Below are 23,115 nucleotides of genomic sequence, written 5' to 3'. Positions count from 1 at the left end.
TCTAAAGAAAAAATGCTCTATTTCATTAAATGAAATGCTCTAATGAAAGATCTAATGTCACTGCAACTCATTTGAAAAGTCAATAATCTAATCCTACCAGGTCATTGCCAATATATTTGTGCAATTTAGTTAGAATAAATTGTCAAGTTTTTGTTGGCAACTATTTGATGACACAGGATTAGAGTCAAAAACTTTAGAATTTTAAAGATTTAGTGTCACAACAATGCATTCATCCAGTCCCTGACAATTATCCTGTGCAATCAAAAGGCTGGCAACATTTTTGTGCTTTTTATATATATATATATATATATATATATATATATATATATATATATATATATATATATATATACAGATTGTAATGTTCCTGTGTTTGTCCAATCTGTCACCAGTTATGTTCCAGCTTGAATTTGCTGACAGATTTCAGCAATTCCCATTTAATACATGGGTAGAAAATTGCATGAGCAGGCAAGTTTTGATTACCCCCATATGGTGTCACATAGGTGCGGTTGTTGATTCTGTGACGCCAGCCCTCTGAAAAACACCCATCCCATGCCATTAAATTGCTTCAAACATATCTTTGCAATTTAGATACCAACGATCACAGACTGTACAAAATTGCTGGCAACATTTTGATGGAAAATTGCCAGCATTATTGTGCAACTTGTTTTTGATATTCTGTAACTAAATTGCATGAATACAATTGAAACAACTTATAGATTAGGCATCATGTCTTTGTCCAATCCATTACACCAATCCTGCACCATTGGAAAGTCTGAAGATAACATTGTGCAATCAAACATTGCCAACAGATTTTTAGAATTGGTGTTTGATCGTCGGTAAAAAAAAAAAAAAGAAGTGGCAGCACTGAGTCGGAAAGTTCTAATTACACAGATTTGGTGGCCATCAAAAGTAGCCCACATAATTGTGCAATTTGTTTCTTGATATTTGGAAACTACAGTAAGTTACACATATATGGTGGAAGTGTTTATAGCACAGATTTGCAGTTGTGTTTCCTCATACCACAAAAAGTTGCCATCGTATTTATGAAATCAGTGTTAAATAGTTGGTTAAAGTTGGATTTGAAGAAATGGGATTGTTATCACAATGGGATTGTTATCACAAACTGAATAAATGCAAATCCAGTTCATGATACCAATTCAACGCCATAGATATTGTCTTTGTATCTGAGCAATTCAGTAGCCAACTATCACCCATAGTGGGCACTGGTCCTGAATCCTGCTACACTTTCAGTTTTCCTATTCACAGGCTTAGAAAAACATGATTGTGGTTTAAAGGCCGATCAGGTCCTCCAGTTTAGCTCTTTTCCTCTCTGACGTTTATTTTCCTTCTCTTATAGCCCTCAGGCTCTATCGACAACCATGGAAATCAAAACTATTGATGAGTGATTTATTTTTCTTTTACTGAAACGTAAAAAACTAAAAATAAAGTTCAGAAGAGCTCAGACCTGCTGCTGGGTAACTGACTGACCTACCTCTAACCTCCACTCTGTGAGTGTGCTATATTAGTTGTCATGGAAACATCATGATTAACAGGCTGACCCCTCCCCCTCCCGGCGCCTTGCTCAAAGGCAACAGGAAGTGACAGAGTTAGTAAGTGATGAAGGCCCCAAACAGAAAGAGGAAGCAAAGGCTTCGGGGGGAGGAGTGAGGGTCTGTGGGTGAGGCGGCTCCGTGGCCCAGTCTCCCCGGGGCTGATGGGAAATATTGCTCTCTGTTTATTTAAGGTCAAGGACCATGGTGGCTGGGTTTTCCAGGTAATCCCTCCACAGGTTGGAGAAGCGACACATGGTGGCACCATCGATGATCCGATGATCAGCCGACCAGCTGACGTTCATGATGTGAGCCTTGACCACCTGACCACTGGTGTCAAACCGAGGGAGGATCTGAGGACAGAAACAGGATTACAAACTGATCTTTAGTAGGTGTTTAATATTAAGCGGGCATACCCTGTGTGATTTTCGTCAAATTCATCCGATAAGAGACAGAAGTGGAAATCATCATTTTTGACTTAACAAGGATCATCAGGGTTAAGTTTACATTTTTAAACTGGAGGAAATCTGCAGACCTCAATCAAGTGGGAACGTCATAATAAAAATATGATGTCAGGTAGTGGGTCGGGTATAACTGTACCATGGGCCGGATTTGGCCCCAGGGCCTTGAGTTTGACACCCCTGCTTTAGGCCCTCCAGAACAGAAGAGGTGGATCCAGCCATCTGAACTAATTGCCAATCAAACAGTTGGCAAACCATGATGCTGCTTGGTATACGCCAATGTGATGAAGCACATTTATTAGTAAACTGTGGTCAGTGTCAAAAACCTTAAATAAATCAATTAAAAGGGTTACACATAAGGCACTGTTATTGCTTAATCTTGTGATGAATGACTAGTCGACTTCAAGCAAAAAGAGTCATCACTCAGCAGGAAAGTTGACTGGTCAACTAGTCGACTCCTCTATGCAGCCCCTAGTCTGTAAACATATTGGTGTTCTTTTACGGTCTAACAACCTCATGTTCAACATACCTGGAAAAGTTTGGAACTCACCTGGATTTTTCCAAGAGCTCCTATGGCGACTTCAGGAGGAAGAATGACAGGTTTAGCATATGTCCCTCCGATCTGAGTGAAAAACAATAAACACAATAAACATCTCTGGTCTGCTCTCTGAGTTTAGCTCATGTTTGTGCTGCTGATGCTGATTTTTATGTTGGTGTTAGTCTGAGGATGTTTTGTTGGACTTACTGATCCGATGTTGGACAGGGTGAAGGTTCCCCCTGTCAGCTCATTGGTTCCCAGCTGACCTGCAGCTCCGAGCGCCTGCAGACGATTTAACTCGATGGCGATGTCGAAGACGCTGAGCAGCTGAACGTTCTTCACGTTAGGAACCAGCAGACCCTGACTCGTGTCCATGGCCAGGCCGATGTTATGGGATGCCTGCAGCACAGGAAATCACACTCACGTTTAAAACAATGTTACTGTGGCGGCTCTAAAGACTCGGAGTCACTCCTCCGTCTCACCTTGTACGTGATGTTCTGGCAGCCTTCGTCTACCGAGGCGTTCAGGATTGGAAAGTGCAGGAGGCCGAGGGAGGCAGCCTGTACCAATGAGAGCACAGTGTTTACATGAGATAACCAACCAACATGAAGGTGACCCTCATCTAACCAGTCTCACCTTGATGAAGAAGGGCATGTAGCTTAGTTTGACACCCCGAGACTCAGCCGTAGACTTGAGCTCGGCTCTCAGAGCAACCAGGCGGGTCAGGTCCACCTCATCACAGTATCCAAAGTGAGGAATCTTCAGCGCCGCCGTCATCGTCTTCACCATGGCTTTGTGGAAACCTGGAGTAGACAGATTGCATATCACCTGATACATGTGAAACTCTGTTCTCTGAACTTTATCCTGGAACCTGAAAAGTCAGTCACTTCATGGTGAAACTTCCCGTCAGGTCATTCTCTAGTGGCAGAGCTGCTGGTCAAGCTAAGGATGACTGTGCACTCCATGATTTTGGGCCCTATGTGCCCCTTAAATGATGGCAGGGCATGGCCATATTCAGGGCTTTACCAACCAATCATTTATCCAAATACTTATTGAGTGGGTTAAGTTAATAGATTTGAAAACTGTCTACTGTGCAGACAGCCTAACCTGGCTCAAGTTTAACTTCTAAAACTCAAGCCCTCAGGTACATTTACAGAAAATAAACATTCCATTAAAGCTCTTCTTACTTTAAAAATCAAAGATAAACAAAATAAGGCCTAAAATATGTAGGCTGAAGCTTTAGTTTGTAGTCCTGCTGACCTTTCAACGGCTCAGTCACGTCCTTGCCAGTGAACACAGGCTTAGGTGTTGGGGGCGGAGCTTTGACAGCAGCCGGAGTGCTCACAGGCATGGCAGCAGCAGCAGGTGGAGGTGGTGCCGGAGGCGGAGTATGGATCTCCTGGAACGGGGTTGGAGGTAAGATGGCTCCGGTCTGCCTCGCCAGGAAGTTCAGGATGTCCTCCTTCAGGATCCGGCCGTCTTTTCCTGTTCCCACCACCTCACTGAGTTTTATCTGAGGAGACAAACCAGTCACACCAGTCACACCTGGTACAGGCTATACTGACACACCAGAGACTAGACCGGATTCATGGCACAAGACAGACTGGGGCTAAACTGTCAATATTCATAGTCTAAAAATCTAATTTATGGTTCAAAAGTTATTTAACTTTAGATAAACTGTGTGACTTCTTGTTGTGTACGATAGCGCCCGTCTGGAAGGGGTTTTAACGATCACATTCAGAGAAAAACTGTCACGCAGACACCATTCTTTGCTGCTGCAGTGGGTCCTTTGGTTCTTCTTCGCTGCTCTAAAGACGGTAGCCTGTGCATGCAGTGTTTCCGGCAGCAAAGAAGAATTGATTTCCAGTTTATAGCGCTAACATTTAGCATGGCTAAAAGAAGCAAAATATAAAGTTAAACAAAGCAATATCGGATCAGCATATAGACCCGTGTACTCGCTGACAGCAATATCTGCATTTTAAGCAGAATCAGACGTATTTATAATAACTGGTATCAGAATCTGAACAAATCGACTCACCTATTTCATAAGATGTACAAGTTGTTAGCAAATATTTCTGGCAAGCTCTTGCACACTGCCTTCATTGCATACATACCAACAATAGCAAAGAAGTTTGTGCAACTTAGTTAGTTTAGGGAGGAACGGACCCATCAAAAACTGCTATTTGTGGACTTCCGGTGGTGACCTTGAAGCAAATGGCAGCCTAAACACCCCGCTCCTAACCGGTCGGATATTTATCCCCTTTGAAGAACATTAAATTTAAAAAACTGCCTGGAAATTGAGCATGGAAGGGGATAAGCAAAAAAAGATTAAATATAAACAAGGTTCAAGACGTGATAAAGGAGAGACTGTCGAAGAAATATACTACAGCGACGAGGAAAGCTATGAGAACAATGGCGGCGCTAACGAGAAAGAAGCTAACCCTGTCATGCAAGCCATATACAACGAGATTCGTGCGCTCAGGTCGGATGTTAAAAGTGAAATGAGTGAATTTCGACTTTCCTTTCGTAACGACATGAAGAAGGAGTTGAACGAGTTTAGAGAAGAAATCAACCGGAAACTCCAGGAAGCTACAGGTGAGCTACAAGCCACCACAGCAAGAGTGGGGGAGGCCGAACAGCGCATATCCGACATTGAAGACTGGAACACGGCAGCGAAGGAGGCTCTCACCCAGGCGCTAGCGAGCCAAGAATTACTGCAAGCTAAGCTGACCGAGCTAGAAGCACGCTCGCGCCGGAACAATCTCCGTATATACGGAGTACCGGAGGAATCAGAGGGGTCCAATCTCTCGGAGTTTGTAACAAAACTAATAAAGTCAGAAGTCGGCCGTCGCGGATATGGATCTCGGAATACAGCGCTGCCACCGGGCGCTTGCCCCAAAGCCTCCCCAAGACGCACCGCCTAGATCACTGGTGATCTGCTTCCTCGAGTTCAGAGTGAAAGAACAGGTACTGCGTACGGCGTGGAGAAAGAAAGACGTGCGTTACGAGGGGAAAAGGATTTATTTTGATCAAGATTACCCCCCCGAAATACTGAAGAAGAGAAAGGCATACGTGGGGATATTGAGAGAGCTTAAAGCCAAAGGAATCCGCTTCCAAACGCCACATCCAGCTAAGCTGAGGGTGTTCTTTGACAGCGGTACACAGATCTACGAGAGCGCGGCAGGCGGCTAAAGACCTGAAGAGGAGAGGATTCCCTATGGAGAATGTTAAGGAGCCTGACACTGCAGCGCTGAAGCAGCGGAGACTGGCAACGTGGGAGAAGGCAGGAGCTGACCGCCGCAGACAGATTGTGGACCAAGGGCGGATAAGAGAGAGACTACGGAGCTTTCAGCGTGCTCCACCTGGAGCATCTGCTGGCGGCGAGTGAAACACCTGAGGGTAAACATCTCCATACATTGCGGGAAAAGTGTTATTAACCCTCATGTAAAGTGGATGATTTATCATTAGCCAGTTTACCAGGAGAGTTAGGCTTATACTATCATTACCGAGACTTGTTTAAATTAAATTGAACCTTATATTCAAGAGTTAAACACCACATTTTTTTTTCTACTTAATTTTACCTAAATTGAAATTACACAGCCTACCTAAGTTGATAACGCCGGGGCTTCTGAGCCTTTAATTTTTGTTTCTTTACAAGGAGAGCTCAAGAAATTTCCCAAACTTACCTACATTGAATTTTTATACCCAAAAGAAAATGCTTTTACAGTTTAATTTTCAGTTGACTAAGGAATTAGATTTTTATTTACTAATAATTTCCATTACATCCTTTTACTTGAAGATAATTCCTGTGTTTCTCAACTCTCTGTCAGTTTACAAAGAGAATAAATGTTATTATTTTCTGTACTTGACAAGATGGAACTTTATACCGGTTATGGAGAAACTGACTTGAAAAGAATGTCACCGGTGCACAGTATCCCCTCTGATACTGATGAGAGGCCCTTGACGGATGCGAGGATCTCCTCTCAACTTGAGGTTTTATTTGAACTTCGGACTTGGAAGTCTTTGGCTTTTCTGTTTTTCTGTTCACTGTTCTTGTTCGGGTCATCATGGGTAATGTTACACAGGTGTACACAGGTTGAAAAGAGTATATGCATCATCAGGAATATAGGATAGTCACACTAAATGTCAATGGGCTGCATAATCCAATCAAAAGGAGCAAGATTATAGCTAAAATGAAAGAGAAAAGCTGCAGGTAGTTTTTGGCAAGAGACTCATCTGTCTTCTTTAGAACATGAAAAATTTAAAAACTTGGATTTCAAAATACCTATTACTCATCTCATAAGTCAGGCCGTAGGAGGGGAGTGGCTATACTGATCCCTAATGTAGTAAATTTTGAATTTATTTCAGAAGTGAAAGACAAGGAAGGGAGATTTGTTCTAGTAAAGGGTAAATTAGACAATGAAGAAGTAACCTTATTTAATGTATACGCCCCCCCAGGGAGCAAAAAAGTGTTTTTTAAGAAACTATTCGAATTGATAGTATTGGAAACACAAGGAATTTTAATTTGTGGTGGTGATCTTAATGTCCAACTTCAACCAAAATTAGATACTTCTAATCAGCGCCAAAAGAAAAGTCCAAATGCCATTTTAGTCCAGCGGATGCTTGCAGAGCTTGGTCTGATTGACGTGTGGAGAGAGTCTCATCCAGGAGAAAAACAATTCACCTATTATTCCCCATATCACTCTGTATATTCACGAATTGACTACTTGTTTATGTACAAATCAGATTGGCACAGAGTCAGGGACTGTAAAATAGGGATAAGGGATGTATCTGATCATTCAGGGGTGTACCTAACCCTGCATCTAACTAAACAACGGAAAAATACACTTTGGAGACTTAATACGAGCATTTTAAATGACAAAACAGTACAGAAACAGATTCAACAGGAAGTTGAAACATATTTACAAAATAATGATAATGGAGAAGTGTCTCCAAATACATTATGGGACGCAGCAAAGGCAGTTGTGCGAGGCAAAATTATTGCCCTCACGGCTTTTCGTAAAAAGGAAAAACAGAAAAGACTTGTTGAGTTACAAGAGAAAATGAAGTCATTAGAAATTAGACACATGGAACAAAAAGATCCTCAGATATTAAATGAAATAAACAAAATTAAACAGGATATAAATGGTATATATGATGAAGAAATTGAAAAACAACTTAAATTTACCAAACAAAGGCATTATGAGATGGGGCATAGGGCGATGAAACTACTTTCTTGGAGGATTCAAAAACAAAGTGGGAAAAATACGATTTATAAGATTAGAAACCCCAAGACACAAAAGGTTTGCAGCGAAACAAAGGACATTCAACATGCCTTTGAACTATATTATAAAGAACTATATACCCAACCGGCCATGGCAGATATTACAACAATAGAGGCTTTTTTAAGCTCTCTAGATTTACCATCTATAGGAGAACAACAAAATAAAGAAATTATGGCTGAGATAACAGCAGAAGAACTGAATGAAGCCATTTCAAGATTGAAAGCTAATAAGGCTCCAGGTTCAGACGGTTATCCGTCCGAGTGGTATAAAACATTTAAACCACAGATAACACCTGTCCTGCTTAACTGTTTCAACTATACACTGAGAACAGGGGAAGCCCCCCAATCATGGAAGGAAGCAGTTATCTCTATAATCCTGAAAGAAGGAAAAGATAAAAAGGAATGCAGCTCATACAGACCAATATCCGTCTTGAATGTAGATTATAAATTATTTGCTTCAATCCTATCTAAGAGACTTGAATCCATTGTTCCGCAGCTGGTAGATTTAGACCAAACAGGCTTTGTATTAAACAGACAGACACAGGATAATTTAAGGAGAACACTACAGGTGGTGAGTCATATTACATCAGAAAACATCAGTGCAATGTTAGTCAGCCTAGATGCCGAAAAGGCATTTGACTCGTGGGTTGGGAATATTTATACAGGGCACTTGCAAGAGCTTCAAAGAAGGTTTTATCAATTGTATTAGAGCGATATATTTTTCTCCAACAGCTAGGATTAGGGTTAATGGACACCTGTCGCAAACTATTCATTTGGAAAGAGGACACGCCAAGGCTGTCCCCTGAGTCCGACCTTATTCGCATTATTTATTGAACCCTAGCTCAAGCAATTAGAGAGGACTCTGAGATAAAGGGGACTATGATTAGAGGAGAAGAACATAAGATTTGTATGTTTGCGGATGATGTTTTGCTTTTTATTACAAGCCCAGATTCAAGCATCCCTAAATTGATGTCCCTGCTAAAAAACTATAATCTATTCTCTGGGTATAAGCTTAATATTCAAAAAACCCAACCCCTTACATTTAACTATATTCCCCACCCAGATATTAAAGGTAAATATAATTTTAAATGGGACTCGCCTAAAATAAAATATTTAGGAATAAACCTTACTAAAGATATGTTAAAACTTTTTGAAAACAACTACGGCCCCATTAATAAAGAGATCAAATCTGATATTTCTAGATGGACCCTCCTCCCACTGGATATGAGTAATAGAATAGAAATCATTAAAATGAATGTGTTGCCACATCTTCTTTATCTCTTCTAGTCTCTGCCTCTAGAGGTACCCAAAGAACAATTTGATGAGTGGAATGCCTGGATCTCAAGGTTCGTTTGGAACAGTAGAAGACCTAGGGTTCAGTTCAAGACTCTACAGCTGAAAAAAGAGAAGGGAGGAAGAGCTTTACCATGTTTAGAGGATTACTATTATGCTGCACAATTGAAACCCTTAGTATACTGGTGCTCTCCAAATTATGAATCTAAATGGAAATGCTTGGAAACTACACAGTTAAAAATTCCAATACAATCTATAATAGGAAATAAAAAACAAGCTGAAAGATATTATAACAGCTTGAATCAATGGACTGTATTCACTCTTAAACTATGGTTTAAAGTTTTGAGGAAGTTACAAATAGAAAAACAGGTCAGAGTCTTGAATTGGATAGCATATGATCCTGAATTTGAACCTGCTAGATTGGACGGGGGCTTTAAACAGTGGGTCAGGAGAGGTATCACATCCTTTTGTTCCCTCATCTCAAACAATAAATTTCAGAGTTATGAGTTCATTTCAGACACATTTGGACTGGGAAGCAGGACTTCCATAGATACCTGCAAGTCAGAGATTATTATAATAAAAATTACAAATCACGGAGGAGAAGGAATACAATTTAATTTCTATATTTCATGAGGCATATAAAAAGAAAGATAATAAAAAGTTGGTCTCTAGAATATATGGAAGTATACAAGCCTCTAAAAATCATTCTACGTTATCCATTAAACAAAAATGGGAGAAGGAATCAGGGATACAAATATCAGAAGAGACCTGGATAGAAATATGTGAGACACAAGCGACCACCGCAAATTCAAGATCTTTAAGAGAGTTTGGCTGGAAGAATGTAGTGAGATTTTTCATAACCCCTAAATTAACAGCACTGCAAACAGGCACACAGAGCCGAGGCTTCTGCTGGAGGCAGTGTGGAACCCCTATGGCTAACCACTTTCATGTTTTTTGGGCCTGCCCCAAAATCCAATTATTTTGGAGGGAGGTGTCAACCGAGATAAATAAAATAATTGGGGTGGATCTAGATTTTTCTTTTGTTATTTTATATCTTGGTAAAATTCCGGAAACAGTCCTTCATAAGGACAGGTACCTATTGAAGATCCTTTTGGCAAGTGCCAGGAAAGCTATAACCAGAAGGTGGTTGCAACCAGACCCCCCAACATTGGTCCAGTGGTACGGGCTCATTAAAGAAATTTACAGTATGGAGAGACTTACTTTTGTTTTAAGACTCCAGTTGGAAAAGTGTGTGGAACGCTGGGAAAAATGGATCATGTATATGCACATTGTATAGTGAGACTTTATGTTAAGATGTATGTGTACGTATGTATGTATGTGTAACAGAACATTTTGATTTTAACTGTATCACCCATGATGAACTAATGTTCTTTGTTCTTGTAAATAAAAAGTTAAAAAAAAAAAAAAACTGCTATTGTGGACTGTACACGTTCTGAAGGCAAAACATCAGTGCTGTGAATAAACTTCAGGACTCCCACTTCCATTCTTATTGCAATCACATGAAGCATGTATTGATACTGTTTCATATATACCGCATTCCAAATTATTAAGTAAATTGGATTTTAGTGTCGTAAACATTCAATTTTTTTTTCCAGTTAAATTCATGGATGGTATTGTGTCTGAGGGCTCTCTGGATCACTGAAATCAATCTCAGACACCTGTGATCTTTAGTTTGCCAGGTGAGCCCAATTAAAGGAAAACTACTTAAGAAGGACATTCCACATTATTAAGCAGGCCACAGGTTTCAGCAATATGGTAAAGAAAAAGGATCTCTGCTGCTGAAAAGCCTCAAATGGTGCAATGCCTTGGACAAGGTTTGAAAACATTAGATATTTCAGGAAAAATTAAGTGTGATCATCATACTGGGAAGAAATCTGTGGCTGATTCAGAGCACAGACAGGTTCATACAGATAAAGGCATAATGAGGAAGGTTTCTGCCAGATAAATTCATGGGATTAAGAAAGCAGATGCTAAAATGCCATTACAAAGCAGCAACTTTGTTAATGTATTGAATTCTTGTTTTATGTGTTTGATGACTGCGTGTGTTTGTGTATAACTGTTGAATGTGCTGCTGTCTTGGCCAGGACACTCTTGCAAAAGAGATTTTTAATCTCAATAAGGTTTTTTCCTGGTTAAATACAGGTTAAATAAAACAGGTATTTGAAGCTGCTGGTGCCTCTGAAGTCCCACCAGCCTCAAGGTGTAGGATCCTCCAGAGGCTTGCAGTCGTGCATAAACCTGTTATTCAGCCCCCCCAATGAATGCTCACAAGCAGAAACGGTTTCAGTGGGCCCTGAAATACATGAAGACTCATTTTCAAACAGTCTTGTTTACTGATGAGTGACGTGCAACCCTGGATGGTCCAGATGGAGGAGTAGTGGATGGTTGGTGGATGGCCACCATGCCAAAACAAAGCTGTGATGTCAGCAAAGGGGGGGCGGAGTCATGGGAGAGAACCAGTAGGCCCTTTTAGGGTCCCTAAAGGTGTGTAAATAACCTCGGCAAAGTATGTAGAGTTTCTGACTGACCACTTTCTTCCATGGTACGAAAAGAAGAACCATGCCTCCTGTAGCAAAATTATCTTCATGCATGATAATGCACCAACTCATGCTGCAAAGAATACCTCTGTGTGATTGGCTGCTATGGGCATAAAAGGAGAGAAAATCATGGTGTGGCCCCCATCCTCTTCTGACCTCAGCCCTATTGAGAACTTTTGGAGCATCCTCAAGCTAAAGATCTATGAGGGTGGGAGGCAGTTCACATCAAAACAGCAGCTCTGGGAGGATATTCTGACATCTTGCAAATAAATTCAAGCAGAAACTCTCCAAAAACTCACAAGTTCAATGAATGCAAGAATTGTGAAGGTGATGTCAAAGAAGGGCTCCTATGTTAGCATGGAACTAGGCCTGTTAAGATGTTTTTGATTGAAATAGCTTTGATTTCAGTAAATATGACCTCCTAATGCTGCAAATTCAACAAATGAACATTTTCACTTCTTTTACAACCTATAAAATCTTTTTAAACTCTGTTGTGCATAATAATTTGGAACAGTGCATTTTGAGTTTGTTTTTTATTTTTGAAAAAAAAAAAAAATTTTGGGAGGTTTGTTTATAAAATTTGAATTATGCTCTAATGGTTGATGACTTGAAGATTATACTGACTTTCATTTGCATGAATTATTTAGGAAAATCAGAGAAAAATATCACCGGCATAACAATTTTGAAAGCAGTGTAGAATCATAGAAAAGTTTAGTTAGTTTAGTTTGGTTTGTGACATCCCTATGGGGCACAGACTCACATTGTTCTCCATGGCGAGGCGTCTGACAGCGGGCGTGGCCTGTGTCTTGTGTCCTTTGATCTCCTGGTGGGTGTGTTCTTCTCGGGCCATGGCGGGCGTCTCCACCACGTCCTCCTCCTGGATCACCTCTGAAGAACAGGAGAGCTTTCAGTCTTGGTCAAACAGAACAGTAAACCTGGTTCAGGTGCAGATGTCTCACCCGAGCTGGACTCCGTCTCGATGTCTACCAGCGGTTTGCCCACCAGGGCGGTGGCATCCACATCGTAGTAGAGTTTTTTGATGACGCCGTCGTAGCGGCTGGTGATGGTGACGGAGGCTTTGTCGCTCTGGACCTCACAGATGCTGTCGAACTGAGAGACTTTATCTCCCTCCTTCACATACCTACGGACACAAAGAGTTCAGACAGTCAAGAGGCTGAAAGAATAGTCAGATATAGTAGAATAGTCCAGTCAACTGTATATGCAGTGTTTTAATGGTTTTAGCCTTGGGGGTCTGTCAAAAGTCTTTGTGTGGTTGCTGCAGACGTACCACTCCTTGACCGTCACCTCCATGATTCCCTCTCCGATGTCGGACAGTTTGAACTGGACGATCGGTCCTCTGCTCACTGCAGGAGAAACACATCCGAGAAATAATCAATGGCACTATTGATGACATCTCTGCCTGTACGTCCAGAGGAACTGAGGGATTTTACTACCGTTACACTTTAACTCAGGGGTGTCAAACTCAAGGCCCCGGGGCCAAATCCAGCCCGTGGCACAGTTACACCCAGCCCGCAAGATCTTATCATATTCTTATTAAAACTGGTCCAAAAATATGAGGTCTACAGATTTCCTCCAGTATAAAAATGTAAACTTAACCTTGATGATATCAAATACCCTTAAGTCATGAAAATGTGAAAAAAATAAGATAGAGTAAAATCGATTTGACTAAAAGAAAAGTGGGGAAAGAAATTCATTTGTGTTTTCATTTCATTTCAATTTTGCATTGCACAGTTATGACTTCAATTGATTATTTGGGCTTTTATTTCATATTTTGAACTTTTACATTTATGATTTGGACTTTTTATCTCATATTTTAACCTCTTCAACTTATAATTTTGACTTAATCTAATAATTTTGGATTTTCTTCAGTAAATAATTTGGACTTTTGATATCATACTTTGAGTTTGTAAATTTATTATTTTGACTTTTTCTCATATTTTAAACTTTTCAATTCTTCGACTTTTATCAAATATTTTGACCTTTTCAAAATCTTTTTTTTAACTTTTTATGTAACTTTTTGAGCTTTTCAATATTTAATTTGACTTTTTATCTAATATTTTTGGCTTTTCAATTTAATTATTTGACCTTTTATCTAACATTTTGACCTTTTTAATTTTTTATTTGACTTTTTATCTGATATTTTGACCTTTTCCATTTTCTATTTGACTTTTTATTTAAGATTTTGACCTTCTCAGTTTTTATTTGACTTTTTTATCTAATATTTTGACCTTTTCAATTTTTTATTTTAACCTTTATCTCATATTTTGACATCTTAGCTGCACCATTTTAAGCTGTTAGTCATATTTTTGCCTTAAGACTGTGACTTTCTCTGTATACATTTGCCTTTTAAAAGCATTATTTTATCATCTAACTTTGTGTTTTGACCTTTTGAACTATTAAGTTTGACTTTTTATTTCTCACTTATCATTTTTACTTTTTAAATCTCAAAATCATTTATCATCAGTGCTAATTTTTCCCCCCATAAAGTATTACTGGTGAAAATGACATTGGCAGTTTCGTTAAATGTGGACCCTGTTAGGCTCTCAGGTCAGACCTTAATTCAGGATCTGGCCCCTTCTGTGACTGAGTTTGACACCCCTGCCTTAACTAAAGGGCGACCAATGTACGTGTGTATTTAGCAGTCCTGTTGATCAGTTTGGGTCCAAATCTCAGTGTCTACATGCACAGTATGTTAGCCTTATAAACAGTTTTATAATTATCCAGAGTGACTGCCTCTACAAGTTGAAACCCAGCTACTGCCCTGTCCATGATGTCCTCTGGAGTTAGGTTTAAGCTAACACTCTCAATGAGATCAAACTGAACCTCCCTCACATACTGCTGAGTCATCATACATCTTTATCTGAACCAGGAGAAAACATTCATCATAAACAGTTGCTAGTTGCACAGGTTCAGGCTCCTCTCAGTCAAAGCATACCCAAGGCATTATGAAAAGAACCAGCCCATGCAGAGGTTTTGGATCCTGCAGGTGCGGACTTACCTGTAGCCGTGTGCAGCGTCCTAAACATCAGCAGGTTTCTATCACACCTAAAGACGAGCGGCTGAACTGTTCTGTCACATCTTAGGGTCTGAAGCCGGAAACATCTACGACGATACTGCTGACTGAGCTGTCAGGGAGAGAGCAGAGCAGAGCACATCACCTCTCTGTATGGGCTAGCTTTTCAAAACAAGATCTACATATCACATTTATTTAGATTTATTTGTCTGGGGAGAATATTCCGGGGGGAACCCAGCAAACCCTTCGTTACTCATCACAGGGCAGGTCAGTGTGAATATATATCACACGTTCTACAAGAAAACTGGTCTGTGCTACAGGTTATTTTACCTCATCACACCAAAGAGTCACAGAGACAGCGAGTGTTTTATGTGACAGGTATACTGTTGTTCAAGTTCAACTAGAAGACCTACTCACCCCTCTGAGGTTTCAGATTTGAGTCAAACAAGAGAATTTACGACCTGTAGGCTATACGATGTTACATATGAATATCAATTAGCTTAAGAATTCTTCCCATTGTTGTAAATCATTTTGTTTGACTGACGAGCCGATGCATGGCTGCATTTAGCTTACCGGTCTGATATGAGTCAGAAGGACAGACAGTGAGGACAGAGAGAGATGAGGAGGAGACCGTTACAGGACTTCATCATTTACATTAAAACATCAGTCAGGACCACCCGCGGCGCCACTATTGGGCCCGGGTGGGCCTGGGCCCACCCATTTTAGGCTCGGGCCCGCCCATTTTGACCCAGGCCCATAGTGATTTTGGACACAGCATTAGTTTTCATTCTAGCTGTTCATCCAATAAGCAGCCTGAGGAAAGCTTTGAGTGTGTGGACTCTTCAGCCTGCCCACAGGCTGCATCGTCACCAGCAAGTGATCCAATGAAATGAATGATAAAGGTGCGCTAGCTTTTCAAGCAGCAAGCACAACGAGACTGACACAGACGGTAACTCTAGCTGTAGAAACGCTCCGAGGAGCAGGAGGAGGAAACTCCTGCCACTTTAAGTAAAGTTACGAGTGATGGGTTGCCGTCCAGCTCAGCCGCCCTCTCCCCATCATGTCTTCGTAGCCACCCCCTCACACTAGCAAGGCAAGTAACAGGCTAACGTGATCGTTAGTTTCTGGCTGTCTGTATGCTGAGTTTCCATTAGCCGGTCACTGGCCAGTAAAAAGGGCGGAAGTCCGGCAGATAAAAATATAACCGGTCAAAATGTCCGGCAGTAAACATGCCAATGACCAGATTAGTAAATACTGAATACTTGCATATTATACTTTGTGTAACCTAGAAAATATGTTGCAAGAATGCTTAAATATAAACTAAAAGTTGCCTAATCTTACTACATCTACTATCCTGCGGTGCTGTGGTTGTTTATCTCAGACGGCAAGCACATGGCTAATTATGTATGCATAATGAAGTCAAAGCAAACCGATCTCTCTGCGCATGCTCAGTACTGCTGGAAACTCTGCAGGAAAAGTTTGACCAGAGCTTTCTCGTAAGGCAGAATTTTAATCTAAGTGAGGTTTTCCTGGTTAACCAAAGGTTTAATATCATCAGCGGTATGGAGGGATTTTGAGTATGTCATCGCTGTGAGGAATGAAGAGGCTGAAGCAAAGGGAACTATACATGAGTGTCTGAAACACTGATGCAGCAGCAACGAGAGACAGGCCTACGCCGGCTAATTAGCAGAAGTACTCTTGGATAAGCCGTTAATGAAAGGAGGTTTGGACCGGACTATCTGCTGTGGAGCTTTTGTCTTTTCAGGACTAGTCCAAATAAACCAGGATGGTTGGATTTACTGCTTTATTGGAGGTTACAGTGATATCATCATGGGGACTGATGTTAGCAACTGACGGTAAGACTCATTTTTCATTTGAAATGTAGAGTTCTAACGCAGTGTCCTGTTAACAGAGCACCTTTTTATGTGTTTGGATGCTTCGTTGTTGTCGGTGAAGGATGGTATTTGGCTTTTATAAGCTGCTTAGTTATGACAGCGGCCTGCTGAGATGTGCCAACAGGCTAACGGTGGTTATGTGAAGCTAACTGTTGTTGTTTACGAGTTTAACGTGGGCGTAGATTGTGTAACTGACTGCATGTGTAAGAAAAACGCGCAGCTTTCATTTTGAAACTTTAAACCAAGAAAGCTGCTGTTAATGCAGCAAAATAATGTTAAAGCAAATGCCTGGTAGTTGTTCTAAATGGCCGGAATTCTTGAAGACTGCCTGTCATTTTGACCGGGGACAAAAACGTCTAGCGGAAACGCTGCTGTATGGACAATTTCTGGGGTGAAAATAATATCGGCAGTAGGCAGAGGTGACTTATGATAGCGTTATGGTGTATGTTTTTGTCCGCTTGAGCCCTGAGCTGAGGACAGCAACACAAGAGCCACACAGATAGGCTACTGAGTCACTGTCCTCAGTACCGCAGAAAAGCGCTGAAACAGAGATGTAGGGGAACCCTTTCTTTTGGCTTATTTTAACTGGCCCATCCAGTTTTCTGGAGGCCCACCCACAATTAAAATCTTGGCGCCGCTAGTGGTCAGAACCCAGTGTCATTATGGAAGTACTCAAAATTCAGAAATTTTTAATAAATGCCTTAAATATTGGAAATAATTGAATGTAACACTGATTATCATTTCTTTATGTCAGGGTTATCCAAACTGTGGCTCATGGGCCAACAGTGGCCCTTCCATAAATTCAATAAATTTAATAAATTCAAGGTAATTTCTATTCAGTTAGTAAACATTTTATTCCCTTACAGAAAAAAGGCCACTACCTCTAACGGTAAAATAAGTATAAAGGTAAAAAACTGAATTTAACAGAAAATAAAACAGATTTCAAAAGGCACAACACACCCTATCTCTCCAGCTATCCCCCAAGCTGAACCCTCCATGATTAGGGCTGGGCAATTAATCGTAAATTAGATTAAATCGCAATATGGCCTGCTGCAATTTTTAAATAGCAGAAGATGCAATATTTCTTTAACTTATAATATGTAAAAACACCACTTTAGATTTTATGCAAATTATGCAAACATTCAAGTGTCAATTTTTTATAATGGTTTACAAAAATCCTTCTTTCTATGTTTTATGTATGTTTTTCTCAATCAAAATGAGGGACATAAAAATGAGAATGCCCTTAAACAAAGCAAATGACATCACATTAGCAATATGAGCCAAAATATTTAGCTCATTCTGAATAAAACTGATGAAGCCTAGCGTTACCACACAAAAGTCATACCCCAGCTGCAATCGGCTGGTAGCCAGCCTCATCTCCTCCACCCCAGCCACCTCCTTCATAACTTAAAGCTTGTTGCACCCTCATATTCAGATTCATGCTACTATGGATTAACTGCTTCAGAAATAATTTCATTATTTTCAATACGCATGGTCTTATTTATGGAATTGTGTATTGCTTGAATCTGTCGAAAAATACTTAAGATAAACCCAGAATAATCACACATTAAATTGTAATATTTGGGGGAAAAATCTCAATACGATTATTTTTGCACATCGTTCAGCCCTATCCATGATGCACGTGGCTGCCACTGAGGTCTCCAGCCAACTGGGTCCTGGGCACCCAGCAGTGAGCTGGACCACCTTCCCACAAAGCTGCCCCCCCTTGCTGAGCTGGTCAGCACCAGACACATGGTCCTGCCAACGATACCCAAAAATGCGCCTAAAAGAAGTCATCATAAAGGAGTCTAGACAGTGTCTCCTGCTATCAGTCAACATGCAGGCCTCACAAATGTATAGTAAGACGCTTACATACTAGGAACGTCACATCTCCTTGCCTAGTGAATTCATCACCACAGGCAAAGGATTTGCTGTTGGGCCTTGTGAAGTCTGCGGTTGAGCTCAACCTCATAGTTAACGGATCGGTGGATTATACTGAACTAGTTTCACTAACGCATATGACAGGAAGTCGGCATTTCTTCCCTCCAGAGCCTCAGGGTGCAGGGTTTGCACACTCATACCCTTAAACAACACTACATAAATACCTACAAATGAAATATTCATGTGGAGCAGGGGTCATCAAGTACATTTGCACGAGGGCCAGATTAAAGTCTCAATAGAAACTCTGGGGGCTGGACTTTCAAATACACAAAAATTAAATACATTTTTTGGTCTAAATGAAATATTATTTTATTAGTATCTTTATTTTCTTTCAAAACACAGGACATTTTTAGGCATGACCAGTGAGATCTTTCCCTATTATCTATAACGCAGCAGACCACAAGAGACAGGCCTGCCCACAGAATTGGCTGGATCCCTGAGACCCCAGAGAACCCAGAGAATGGGGCCTCCATAATTGTGATTTAGCACCAGTATTAACTCATTTTAACCCTCTTTTGCTTTAAAATCCAATATTAGCCAGTCTTTAACCACCTTTAAACCACTTTTCCTGCATGTTTTATCCCCTTTGTGCCACTCTCATCCATTTTTGCCACTTTTCTTCTATTTTTACCACTTTTTAACCTCTTTTCATAGAATTCCTTCAACAATTTTTGCCACTTTTCCCCCATTTTTGCTACTCTTTAACCCCCTTTGCAACTTTCCTGCCAATTATTTCCCTTGTGTGCCACTCTGGAACATTTTTTCACTAATTTGCCAGGCTATTTTTGATACTTCTCGCCCTTTTTTGCTTCCTTAAGCCAATTTTTGTCATTCTTTAACCCATTCAAACTGCTTTTCCTTAATGTTTTATCCCCTTTGTGTCACTGTTTTATCCATTTGCCACTTTTCATCTATTTTTGCCGCTTTTAATCAATTTTTGCCACTTTTCAACCCCTTTTATTACTTTTTTTATACTATTTTTGTCATTTGTACCCAATTTATGATACTTTTTGCCCCTTTTTCCCTCTTTATTCTTTTTTTTGCTAAATTTTAACCTCTTTTCACCACTTTATCTGATCATTTTTGCAGCACTTCTGCCAACCTTAACCTTATTTTGAAATATTTACTAATTATGAAAGTAGATTTCAGTAAAACAGATCAAATGTTAAGTCTTTCTAAAACTATTTCAATATTAATTGTTTTTGGGGTGCAAAAACAGCTGCAGACATTTAAAGCCAAAGAATACTCTCAAAACCACAACATCTTCTTTTCCTCCTTTCTTGAATTAAATATCTTTCAGGGGCCGGACAGGGAGCTTCAGGGGGCCTGATTTGGCCCCCGGGCCGCCAGTTGATGATCAGTGATGTAGAGGGAGTCCTCCTGACAGTGCAGCCATTAGACAAGCTGCGTGTCACATAAAGGCAGAGAGGTAAAGTCCTCAAGGCCCTCATTAACAAATCAGGAGCAAATCCCTGAACAGCACACGCTGATCAGGTAGGCTGAACGCTGCTGGAGGTGCTGCTGTAGAGATCACTGCAATAATATCCCTTCACAGAATGAGAGCACCTTAATATCACCAAAATCATGAGTTAGCAGGTCAACAACTCAAAACCAGACTATGAATAATAACTTGTACATCTCTGCTGGACACCCAAACATAGAGGAATTTCATGTGAACAAAAATTCAAACAAACATTCAGAGATCTGCAATTCTAACCAAACAAGAGAGGACCCTCTCTGAACTGCTTTATACAGTGGCAATTTTTGGAAAAGGTTGACAAAACCATGCAAAAACATTGCCAACAATCGTACTTATAAAGTTTTATATAGGGCTGAACGATTAGAGAAAAAAATCTAATTGCGATTTTTTTCCCCCCAATATTGCGATTGCGATTTAACATGCGATTATTTTTAGGATCCTCGTCTTGTGTATTATTCAACAAACATAAGCAATTGATCATTCAATATTATAACCAACACAGTATCAGGGATGAAAGATTTGAAAAACAATATCTAATTGGGATGTTTGCTCATATAGCAAATTTGATATTGACTGCTGTACTGAAGGGAAAATATTTTTTTATATTATTCTCATTTTAAGAAAATCATATACACGAACTGGAAAAGCAGGATTTTAATAAAACTATTCTGAAAAAAGACCCTTGTATGTATGCATAATGTGTAGAGCAGTAGTTCTCAAATGGTGTGGCGAGGCAGGTCTAGGTGTGCCGTGGGAATTTGTACCATACATTATTACTACAACTTCATGGCAAAAACTGTAACCAGGCCTGCCCACAGATCTGGCTGGACCCCTGAAAAACCCCAGAGAATGGGACCTCCACAGTTGGGATGTATTGATGATATCCGTGTATTTGGTGCTAGCATCCCGGCTAACAGCTACCTCATTAAGAGCTGAAAAGCATGGCAAAATATTATTGGGTTGAAATTGGTGTTGAAATTATTAGTTCATGCAATTTTTAACCAAGTTAACCAATTGTTCTACCCATTTTTGCCACTTCTTTTGACAACTTAATAGTGCTACTTTTTTAAGCATTTTAGCCACTTCTTATTACTACTTTTGACCCATTTTTGCCACTTTTTTTTAACCTTTTTTCCACATTTAACCAATTTCTGCTACTTTTTCAACCACTTTTCACCCTATTTTGCTATTTTTAGGCCATTTTTTCCAATCACTTTTAACCTCTTTTTACCACCTTTTAGCAACTTTAACCCTTTTTTGTCACTTTTCTGCACCTTGTGATCTTTTTTGCCACCTTTTTGCCAATTTTTGCCCACTTTTGCCCTTTAGTATTACTTTTAACCCATTTTTTTTACCACCTTTTAACAACGTTTAATCCTTTTAGGTCACTTGTAACCCATTTTTTGCCATTATTTTGCCAATTGCAACTCATTTTTGTCCCCTTTTTTTACCAATTTTTGCCCATTTCTGACTTTGTTTTGTCACTTTTTGCCCAATTTTGCCATCTTCATGATCCCTCAGTTTGCTGGGCCCCAGAAAGCTCTCCCCTTATAGGCCACCTTGGCTGTGACATCATTTAAAAAGTCTATTTTGTATCAATTTAAATATTGTTTCCCTTGAGATTTTGGCTTAACCTTAGGTGTGCCTTGGGCAATAGAAGTTTGAAAACCGCTGGTATCGAGCGGAGAATCTCTGCTGAAAAAAATTGGATCAAATCGGTATTTTGACACATTTCAGATTTAAAAAATATTGCACTGTCTGCGATTCGAAAAATTGCAGCCGGCCTTATTGCCATATAATCTAAATTGCGATTAATTTCCCAGCCCTAGTTTTAGATGTAAATGAGGAATGGCACTGCCTACATGGCAGAAACTGCTGCATAAAGGCTGACAACTTTCAGCTGTCAGTCCTCTCCTGTTTGCCCCCTTTTCCAAAAGTTGCCGATTTATTTGCACAACTTAGACAGTGTGGTTGAGTTAGCTTGCCACCACTGATTGATGCATTCCCCTCCAACTCTCCAGACTTCAGAAACAGAAGCAGTTTAAAGAGACTTTGTCCTTCTAGTTCTATCACCGGTGGTTTAAACCACCTTTACATGATGAACTAGACTAGTATCTGTTATTTAGACAGCCGTGGGTTTCTCCTGGTTTAGACTACACCCTACAGTAAAACTACCTGTCTGACACCTGAACAGGTAACCCTCTCAGCAGGATGTTCTCTGTTTTTATTCCTGACTGTTAGCATTAGCATTAGCGTGAGGATGAACATGTCTGCAGCCAACGTGATAATCTAACGGCGTGACGTCACTGTGTGTCAGCTCTGCGCTGACGTCAGACACAGACGGACGGACACCCCGACAGCAGAGAGGTTTAAACATTTGAACATGAACGTTTATTTTTTTCTCACCAGCCGCCTGAACACACTGAAGGAGCCTCTGGTCACCGCTGCCATCTTTCCTCTCCTCTGCCGCTAACTCTCCTACGTCACAGCCGCACGCCCCTCTCAGGAGCCAATCACAGATCAGCGTCTTGATCGCTTGTCTCCAGAAGGGTGATCTGACCGCAGAGATTATTGAGACCGCCCCCCAGCGGTCAGTGTTGTTTTATGATTTAATTTTAATTCAATTTAATTTGTATAATATTTTCTTTTGTTTTATTGTATTTAATTTTGAAAGTAGTCTTGCTCTTATGTATTGGTTTTAGTTTTAATTGTCACATTTTAGTCTTTTTTTACATTGATAGTTTTAAGTCTAGTTTGAGCTTATAAAAAATCAGCCGTAGGGTTTTTTCTATTAACTTTATTTTACCTTATTTTACTTTAATTTTATTCTATTCAATTAAAAAAAGATTATTGCTGCAAAATCAACTTTAATGTAACTATGAACTACAACAGAAACACATCTGGAGGGAGAGGCAGCAATTTCAAAATTAGTCTTAGTCTCATATATTAGTTTTTAGTTTCCCGTAGTTTTAGTCATTTTTTTTTTTACCTTGCTAGTTTAACTCTTGCTTCAACCATTAAAAACTCAAAATATTATGGTCCAGTTTTAAACAATAAGAGTCCTTCTTTTATTTATTT

General features: G+C 40.1%; 1 protein-coding gene across 1 annotated transcript; it reads right to left on the bottom strand.

Moving 5' to 3' along the window:
- Positions 1–1,406: 1,406 nt before the first annotated feature.
- dbt (dihydrolipoamide branched chain transacylase E2) lies at positions 1,407–22,568 on the bottom strand. The gene is made up of 11 exons (XM_041792245.1): positions 22,444–22,568; positions 14,707–14,833; positions 12,976–13,051; positions 12,647–12,828; positions 12,448–12,575; positions 3,813–4,065; positions 3,189–3,355; positions 3,035–3,112; positions 2,760–2,951; positions 2,565–2,636; positions 1,407–1,906 (listed from the first exon to the last, which is right to left on the bottom strand). The coding sequence occupies exons 1-11, from the start codon at positions 22,486–22,488 to the stop codon at positions 1,739–1,741; spliced, it is 1,488 nt and encodes a 495-aa protein (XP_041648179.1). The 5' UTR covers positions 22,489–22,568; the 3' UTR covers positions 1,407–1,738.
- Between the last annotated feature and the right edge of the window lie 547 nt (positions 22,569–23,115).

This window comes from Cheilinus undulatus, linkage group 7, assembly GCF_018320785.1.
Source record: "Cheilinus undulatus linkage group 7, ASM1832078v1, whole genome shotgun sequence".
NCBI classification, from domain to species: Eukaryota; Metazoa; Chordata; class Actinopteri; order Labriformes; family Labridae; genus Cheilinus; species Cheilinus undulatus.
Note: the sequence above shows the minus strand (reverse complement) of the source record. Positions and strands in the feature narration are given on the sequence as shown.

Bases quoted from the DNA above. Each gene is read 5' to 3' on its own strand.
- dbt (XM_041792245.1), bottom strand. From the start codon at position 22,488: ATGGCAGCGGTGACCAGAGGCTCCTTCAGTGTGTTCAGGCGGCTG. The intron at 3,356-3,812 runs GTCAGCAGGACT...TGTCTACTCCAG, and splicing joins CGTGACTGAGCCGTTGAAAG to GTTTCCACAAAGCCATGGTG. The intron at 2,637-2,759 runs GTAAGTCCAACA...TTTTTCACTCAG, and splicing joins CCCTGTCCAACATCGGATCA to ATCGGAGGGACATATGCTAA.